Genomic DNA, 9,860 nt, shown 5'->3' with positions numbered 1-9,860 from the left:
CCCTGCATTTCTCCTGTGGTTGTTGTAGTTGAGGAATTCCTTGTGCCAACTTGTGCATTTGAGCAAGATCTCTGAAATTCAGGTGTCCAAGCCTATAGCGCCAAAGCCATTCTTCTTTGTTACTTACAACACTAAGACATTCGTGCTCAAATGCTTGCATTCCAACTTTGAAAGTTCTATTTTTTGTCAATGGTGTTTTTATGATTAGATTTCTGGTTTTGTCATATACCAGCATCATCATGTCCTCCATAGTTATCTTAAAGCCTTTCTGAAGTAACTGACCAAGACATAGAAGATTGTTGCTTATGCCTGGAACATAAAGTACATCCTCAATGCAAGTTTCTCTACCATCTTTCCTCTAAATCAGGGCATTTCTAATTCCTTCATCAAGCATGGTGTTGTCATCTGTAAATCTCACTTTGCTTTTCATCCTTTCATCTAGACACATGAACCAGTCTTTGTGACCAGTCATGTGTGTACAGCATCCTGTGTCTAAGTACCATTGACCCTTGTCATCATGAGGTGTCTTGTTTGTTACCATCAACAAGACAGGTTTAGAAACTGAATCTGCTCCTTCTGCAAGTTGAGCCTCATCAGTAGGATTTTTATCCTTGTACCAGCAATCAACAACATAGTGTCCCTTCTTTCCACAGTTGTAACAATCTACATTCTTCTTGTCCCAGGTCTTTTTTGTTAAACAAATGGCCTCAGTTATCTTAAGAAGGGGGGGTTGAATTAAGATAACAAGAACTATTCCCCAATTTAAATTTTGCTCTCTCTCTTTAGATTAACAATGCACCCTTAATATGAATTACTCAAAAGATAATTCAGAATAAACTTCTTTAAAGGCAAAAGATAAATAGCAATAAATAAAAGAAGTTTATGGGAAGAGAGAAATGCAAACTTGATTTATACTGGTTCGGTCACTTCCTGTGCCTACGTCCAGTCCTCAAGCAACCCACTTGAGATTTTCCACTCTCTTTGTAAAATCCTTTTACAAAGTCTGAATCACACAGGGACAACCCTTCCCTTGTGTTCAGGAATCCTTTACAACAAGAGACCCTCGGTCTCTTAACCCCTTTTCAGAAGTAAAAAGAAAAGAAGAAGAAATCTCTCTTGAAAGAGACAGATTGTACAATGAAGATCAATCACAATTCATTATTTGAATATGCAAGCGTTTGACCAAGGAATCTTTGAGAGGATAAGACATTTCAATTTAGAAAAACTCTCTTAATCTATTGAGAGGATAAAACTTTTTGGGCAATCAAAAACTCTCTCCCAATTCGTGTTTCCAAGTCACATATAAATAGACCTTTGATGGCCATTCATAAACCATTTGAATAGATGTGACTCTTGAAAGTTATTTTTTGAAAATCTTCTCTGGTAATCGATTACAATAGTTGTGTAATCGATTACAGGCTTTAATATTTGAATTAAAACGTTTATTAACTGCTGGTAATCGATTACCAATATGGTGTAATCGATTACACAGTCTAAAATTTGAATTCAAATATTTAGTAGCTGTTGTAAAGCATTTTTGGCCACTGGTAATCGATTACATCCTCTGGTAATTGATTACCAGAGAGTAAATCTCTTGAAAAACACTTTTTAACATGCATTACTTGGCCAAACCTTTTGCTATATCAATTAGGAATTTCCTTCCTAATGTACTAGTGATCATCTTGATGTTGTGGCTTGTATTCTTGAATCATTTGCATCATTTGCTTTTCTTCATCATGATCATCATCAAAACACCAAAGGCATTTGCATCTACATTTTTTCCTCCTCTCCTTCGATTTCCAGTATGTCTTCCTCTATTGGAACTTTGGTTGCCATTGTTTTTCTGATCTGAGCGCTCTCTTGATCCATAGTTCCCTCTTCCTCTTGAGTTCTTGAATCTGCCTCCCTTTCCTCTGGATGATTCATTTCCAGATTTCTTTAGGTTTTGTTGAGCCTGAATAGTTGTTTCAATACAATTATTCCTTTCTTGCAATCTTTGCTCATGGGCTTCGAAGGAACCTTGTAATTCATCAATGCTCATGGATTCCAAATCCTTTGATTCCTCAATAGCAACCACAATGTGGTCGAATTTTGGATTCAATGATCTTAATACTTTTTCAATCAACATTAGATCAGTGAATTTCTCACCACAACCTTTCATTGAATTAGCAAGAACTTGTAATCTACCGAAAAAATCTCCAATACCTTCACTCTCTTCCATCTGCAGTAGTTCAAACTGTCTCTTCAAGGTTTGTAAGCGCACTTTCTTGACTTTTTCTGCACTAGCATAAGCTTTGTTCAACATGTCCCAGGCTTCTTTCGCAGTAGTTGCACCTTCAATCTTCTCAAAGTGGGTATCATCAACACACTGATGAAGAATCACCAATGCTTTGCAATCCTGCTTCTTTAATTCTTTGAATCCAACCTTTTGTGCAATAGGAGCATTGTCTCTTGGAACTTCTACACCATTCTCAACAATATCGGTTAAATCTTGGAAGCTAAACAAGGCTTTCATCTGAACTTGCCACCTGCTAATGTTCTTGCCAGTGAGAACTGGGAGATTTGCTAGAAAATGGTCATTGGAAGCCATGGTTGTGCTTAAAGATCCCTTCTTGATCGAACCTTGCTCTAGATACCACTGTTAGTGTCAAGAACATATGAGTTCCTTGACACACACTTGTAGGAAAAGAGAGAAATGTACGAGGTAGGAGAGAGAGAGTTTTTGATATGCAAATCTATACTTTTCTTGATATGTATGAACTCATTCAACAATCTTATTGAATGATCAATTGTATTTATACATCATTGTTAAAGAATGAAATGATAAAACTGAAAATTACAACTCAACACCTTACTCTATTTTTCAGCAACAAACTACTAACTAATTAACTAACTTTCTAACAAATAAAAGCTATATGACTTATCCACAAATAGATCAGGATTAGTACATGAATAACAGAATAAGCATACATTTGACTATTATTTTATGATCAATTTTTCTTACCATAACCTGTGTTTAAATGTAAAATTTATTATTAAAATTATTTTAAATATGTTCAACAATTAAAAAATACTTTTTATATCAAAATTAATTTTATCCAACTTTAAAATAAACTCACTCTAAGTAACTAAACAAGGTGAGAGCTAAGAAATCCTCTAAAACAATACGGTGAGAAATAAAAGTGGGTTGATAAATAATCAAATCAAACATTCGTTAATATCATACTCACGTTTAAAATATTTAAATGATTATTTGGAAACTCATTAGAAAATAAGAAATCATGTATAGGATATAGAAATTATAACTACTAACTATGCAGTAAATGTAGAAAATAAGTTATTAGTCAATATCAAGCTCACGTTTAAAATATTTAAACGAGTATCTGGAAACTAATTTTTTTTAAAAGACCTGGAAACTCGTTAGAAAATAAGAAATCATGTCTAGGATATAGAAATTATAACTACTAACTTTGCATTAAATGTAGAAAATCACATATGAGATCTCTAACCTCACATACTATGAGTTTATGCAATTGAATCACCAATTTATTGAAATTTTAAATCATTTTATTCAATAAAATGCTCAATTATATTCAATAAAAGAGATAGCCCAGCCGAAACTAACATCAGTATCAAAGAGGATTCAATAAAAGAGATAGCCCAGCCAAAACTAACATCATTATCAAAGAGGATGTAACTCAGGAAAAAAAAAAGTCAAAAAATGAATTAGGGCATTTCCTTCTGGTCTTTTTTTTTTTTTTTCTTTTTTATCAACATAGCCCAACGTCACCTAGCTGTTAGATTTAGATAGCGAGGACCACATAGTTTTATATCCTCTCTCTATCCATCGATTTAAATGCTGGGCTTGGAAATTAAGAATGGACCCAATTACGATGCCAATAAACAAATATGTATTGGAACTTGCGGAACACCACAAAAAATGCTCTTGATGAAGATTATATTGGGAATTATTTTCTTATAATGTCCACAAATTTTAATATAAATATCAGAGAACAGGGTTATACACTAATATAAAAAGTTTTATGCCTTCATTCAATCATATTTCATCATACGATAAGTTTATTAACTTTTATAATAATTATTTTAAAAATCATATTAACAGTAATGTGTGATTGAACGATAATTTAAAAGTGTTTTATATTATTAATGTATAAATATTAAAATCTAAAAATTATAATTAAAATAAAATAAAAAAATATTATTAATAATGTAAAATAGTTTGATATCATCATTCATTTATAAACTTATTATATATGATAAATTTGTTGACTTTTAAAAATTATCTTAAAAGTTAAATCAGTTATAATTTGTGATTAGATAACAATATAAAATAGATTTACATCGTTATGACTATTAAATTCAATTAAAATGAATTTAAATACATATCTTAGTCACATCCAACAATTTAAAATTAGTTTTATTTAAATTAAATTTAACAATATTTAAAACAAATGAAGCTAAGAGGGTAGGAACAAAATCAGTCTAACTCTAGTGACATTTGGGACTCCGAAATGATTATTAATTAGATGATAATTAATATCAGTCCATTTTGATTTCATGCCTTTTACTTAATATTTTTTTAATAGTAATAGAAATTTAAGGGCTTGTTTGTTTTTTTCTTCTATAAAATACTTCTAGTTTTTTGTTTTTAAAATATTAAAAAACTTCATTAATAAAGATAATTAGTGATAAGTAATTTTTAAAATAAACAACTATTTTTTGTGAATATTCCTAGTTGAGGTTCAACGATTAATTTCTTAAAGTACCAAATTGATTTAAGGAGTTAATGTTTAGCAACAAATATTTTTATATACTGTTTTTAGTTTTAAAACAAGAAAAACATAACAACTCGTCTTTTTGTTTAATCTCATTAAAAAAATAATTCTTCTACAACATTCTAATAACCATTGCTCACGTCTTTTTCTTCGAACATTCTCGCGCCTAATATCATTTCCTCTTTAACATTTTCAAGCTCGATGAGGCTTTCTCTTTCTCACCATCACTCCTCCACCCATGTCTTGAAGAATTTCAACATTCTTCGTAACTTCGCTTCCATGTTTCCTGGTGGTGAGCATAAAAAAAACAGTTGTTGCTCAAATAGAGAACCCATTTCAAATCCATTAACAAAGTGAACGATCTAGAAAAATGAAATTATTGTCAATTAGTTATCAACAAAAAATAGGTGAAATCAAAAACAAAATTTAAAGATGAAATCTTTTTATCAAGATGGTGTGACACATAATCTTATTCCCATGTGGTTAAAAAAATTAATTATTAATTTATGCGTATGAAAATATATTTATTATGAGAGATCAATTCCATTCAAAAAATCATAATACCTTTTGGCATAGAAACAATTATAAGATATATCTACCCTATAACAGGTTTTGATGAAATAAATATAATTTACACAAAAGTAACACCTATACAAATCAACCAACTGTAATTAGAATATTTTTTTATATAAAAATATTTTCTATTAGAAATAATTTTGTTTGAGGCAAATATTTTCTATTACATATTTAAAATTGAAACTTAAAATCTCTAATTAAGCTAAAAAAATCTTATGTCCAATTAATTCACAGGTGATAATTATAATATGTAATTGAATAAAATATTTACGAAATATTATATAACGACACATGAATGTTATCTAAATCATGTAATTGACACGTGTACACTAAATCTTGAAAGACATCTAGATTGGACACATATCATCCAGTATATTAGTGAATTCATAAATTTATTTACAATGATTTAAATTCAAATGTATATAACAAAAGCTAATTATTATAAACCAAGGTAAGATTTTTAGCATATAAAGTCTATAAATGAACCATAGTCCCCAACCAAGAGGAACAATAAAGTTTGCTGAAATTTTTCTCAATGAAAATTACGGATAAAGATACAATTGGAAAGGTTTTTAGACTGGGTAAATTATATTGCAAAATTTATTCTCAATACTGAATTATCGGTTCAGCATTTATATATACAGAAGACATAGAAACAATCCACTCACTCAGTTACTTGGTATCGAGAGATGACCAATGTTATTATTCACGTTAAGAATATGTCAAGAAACTCTAGATCTCTTGTTTAGGAATCTGATCTGCAAGCCTCGTTATTTTTAAATATAAATAAATAAAATCTCTTCGAATAGGTACTATAATATTCATCGAAAACTAATGATTTATAGTTTTGAGTATCTATATTTCCTAATTCCTAACCCCAACTCTCCTCGTGAGGTAAATATTACACTGACTTAATATAAGATAGGTAATAGTAGGATAGACTAGTCCTTTTAATTTCTATCAGCAGTGAATCAAATAACTAATTAAAATAAGATAAAACTAACTTAACTACCAAACAGACGCTTACTCATTATTTAGCTGAGTAGTATACAGTTTTAGATATAACCAGTTATATGATTTTAAAGTTAAGAGGCCTCAGATTTTAGGATTTAATACCTTGCTTTACTTAGTTAATCAATATATACAGTAGACTTACTATACATCGGTTTTAACCGATGCAATAAGTTTGATAGATTTATATTTTTTTACATACCTTCTATATCGATGAAATATTATTTTGACACCAGTTTTAAAATTAATGTTAAAAGTTTCTCACTTTCAACATGATTGGTTTCAAACATCAGTTAAAAATTGACGTTCAAAATATTTTTTGAAATAATTAGTGGTTTTTGTGCCAAAACCTACGGACCTACCCTGAACTTAATATAAATCCATACATATGCCATACATCTCTTCATTGCATCTGGTACAGTATGACTATAGAAAGTAATTTTAAACCAACTTGATTTTTTTGCCATATTCTCATTCTTTTGTTCTAATTATATAAAAACTATATGCAAGTATAAAGTGAGGCAAAAAAATTAGGAGCCACTCATTTCCTTGTTAAAATCAGCCTATAACTTGCTAGTTGGGTTGGGAGGCTTTCTTTTTTTTTCAGTCAAATAAAGGATAAAAGAAAATTATCCAACTTTGAACTCATATTCGAACACAGTGTCCTACATTATCAGACACATCAACCCCACCCAATACGTACTTTTCTGTCTTAATGTTTTAATACATTCTTTGGATATAAGCCTAATTCAAGGCATTGAACTGTTATCATTCTTTGTATGTGCATGTTTTCGCAATTATAGATTGCTCTCAACCAATGAGATCAATCCAGAAGCCGCTTCTCAGGGGGTTACTCCTTATCTTAATGCTACAACCTGTACACACTAATAATTTTCTTTGAGACAATTCAATACGCGTATGTTATAAAGTACCTACAAATATCACTATATATATATAGTTACTATACTCAGAGCAAGGGTGTCCACACAATTAATGCGAGTTTGACCAGCAAAATAGCGTGGTGCATGCCTTTGGAGTTAAATTTGAGTCAGTGTCAGTGATTTAGTCCACAAGACGACCCCTCTACCTGGAACTAAGAAGAAGGGCAGGGAGGGACCATTGAGGTGGAGGACCAAGCTAATTTCTTCCTAATCTAAGGCAGTAGGTACCCCACAATTTTACATTACCCGGCTTCCACGTGAAAAAATTCACTCATTTCACATCATATTTCTCCCTTCATGACCTCTTTGCAATCTGCATCCCAAGGTGGGGTGTTTGCAACATGTTGTAATCAAATAAAACAGATAAGAAAAAAGGCTGATTTATGCAATTTTTATAGTGATAAATAAATCATTGAAAATAAAACTGAAATAATCATTTTTTATTGTTGTGTTTTTCTTTTTACCCTAATATTAGCTAGCGTAAACATAAAAATATTTATTAACTTTATTGATGAATTAATTTATGTTGTAAAATTTAATTAATCATTTTTAATAAAAAATTTATTTTAATTTCATTTTTTTCTTTGTAAGACTTAAACATAAAATATTATTTAAGGAGGCCAAATTTAATATCACTCACTCATTGTTGATTAGAATTGTGTTTATTATCTTGTGTTTTTCTCCAACTTTGTTTACAATTTAGTATGTTGTAGTAGTATAATATATCCACTTAGTTACATATGATGCGCCTCTTTACCAACTCTTTATAGCTCTCAGTAAGTCTTATAAGTCTATCATATCCCTACCTTATTAATTACATCATGTTTTAAAACTTTGCTGGCCCTTGCGTGTTTTAAACTCAGAATTCCGACGTTTATTTTATTTAATAGTATTGTGTTTGGTAATTGATTCAATTTATTTTAGGAAAATAATCGCTTGTTTTTGTTCATCAATTTTTTACTTTTTTGAGAGAAATAAAAAATATTTCTTAAAAACAACTTATTACCAAAATCGGGCAACTCCACGTTGCCAATGCATGCGCACTCGAATCTTTAACATTTTTTTTATGCATCTCGAATCTTTAACATACATATGCTTGTTTGATTTTCTTTCAAGGCAAGCAGCGCGGAAATTTGGATCCCCTTCATTTCACATGATTGGGATCCATGAAAAAAAACTGCAGCGAAAAAATGTAAATAAACACACTTTTATAATAGTCTAGCATACAATGGTACACAAGTGCACTGTAGTAGATCACTAGGTCTTAAAAACTTCTAGTTTTGGGTCTTTATTTTTGTGAACTCAATTTAAGACAGCAGATGTTTTTTATGGGCATCTGAATTGTTTCACGTGTATACTAAAACGTGTAACTTTCTTATTTGAGATCAAAATATCTTTTAAGATATCAACAAATTATTGGTTCTGGGTGATAATAAATTCCGTTATCTTAAATAAGATTTTGGGTCTTAGTTTTGTATAGGGAAAAACTTAATTAGGAGGAAAGAATTTCATTAAGGATAATTAATTTTTGTTGAGATTGATGAATATTTTATATCAGTAGTAAAAAAAAATCTTTATGGACTATTGGTTGCTACGGTTAATAGATACAATTAATATATCTTGTATAAGCCTACCTACTTGCTCTCATGAGAAAAACTCAACACATTAACAATTTCTATCTCACGTCCATGTCGTCTCTACTACCATTTTTGTATTAAGAAAATATTTTTTACAGTAAAACTTGAGATAAAACGAGTGATGTATAAATATCTTGTATAAATAATATAGCTCATATTTTATTATATAGTACTAATTTTTTTTCACTCTGGGCACCAGAATTTCCCCATGACTATATTGTCTTTTATACTTTTCTCAGTCATTTGAACAATGATAGGTACCTTCCCTGTGCGAATGAGATTATCATCATGTGCACAGGTTCCTGATCTTTATATACCCACAGAGCATAGGTCAATGTAGGGTAGGGATCAACCATGGTAAACAATGCACTTGCACAATTAGAATTAGTAATGTTTGGTGGAAGCTCGTGTCCTATCAACACCTTTGAGAATTGAAGAAATTGAAGAGAGAAGTGATATATATATATATATATATATATACTCAACAACTTTATATTTGACATCGAGTGAGAAAGATAAATATCAAACAGAACAATATGATATATCGATATGATATGATAAGATGAGAATATTAAAAAAAAAGTGTTAATTATATGACTTATATTTCAATTTTGGGGGAAAAAGATAATTAGTTTCTAATATATTCTTATATATTTCTAACACTATTCATGTCTTAGATGTCTAAGTTTTTATTTCAGATTTATGATACGCTTTTTCCCTATTCATATAAGAATATCTACAATATGATTATTTATGAGAGTTGCTTGATAAAAATTATCATTAAAGTATTTGATGTCACGTTCTTATATAAGTATTGTTGCTTATATAATTATTAATATTTTTTAACTATTTTTATCAATAAAAATTACTTTTTAGGATAAGAATAAAAAAATATGATA

General features: G+C 29.9%; 1 protein-coding gene across 1 annotated transcript; it reads right to left on the bottom strand.

Annotated features, from left to right (window-relative positions):
* Nucleotides 1–358: 358 nt before the first annotated feature.
* On the bottom strand, nt 359–2,590 carry LOC102667264 (uncharacterized). Its single transcript, XM_006591677.1, has 2 exons — nt 1,775–2,590; nt 359–715 (listed from the first exon to the last, which is right to left on the bottom strand). The coding sequence occupies exons 1-2, from the start codon at nt 2,588–2,590 to the stop codon at nt 359–361; spliced, it is 1,173 nt and encodes a 390-aa protein (XP_006591740.1).
* Nucleotides 2,591–9,860: the final 7,270 nt, after the last annotated feature.

This window comes from Glycine max, chromosome 11, assembly GCF_000004515.6.
Source record: "Glycine max cultivar Williams 82 chromosome 11, Glycine_max_v4.0, whole genome shotgun sequence".
NCBI classification, from domain to species: domain Eukaryota; kingdom Viridiplantae; phylum Streptophyta; class Magnoliopsida; order Fabales; family Fabaceae; genus Glycine; species Glycine max.
This window is presented reverse-complemented; position numbering and strand designations above follow the sequence as displayed.

Bases quoted from the DNA above. Each gene is read 5' to 3' on its own strand.
- LOC102667264 (XM_006591677.1), bottom strand. From the start codon at position 2,590: ATGGCTTCCAATGACCATTTTCTAGCAAATCTCCCAGTTCTCACTGGC. The intron at 716-1,774 runs GTAGATGCAAAT...CCCCTTCTTAAG, and splicing joins GAAGGAGAGGAGGAAAAAAT to ATAACTGAGGCCATTTGTTT.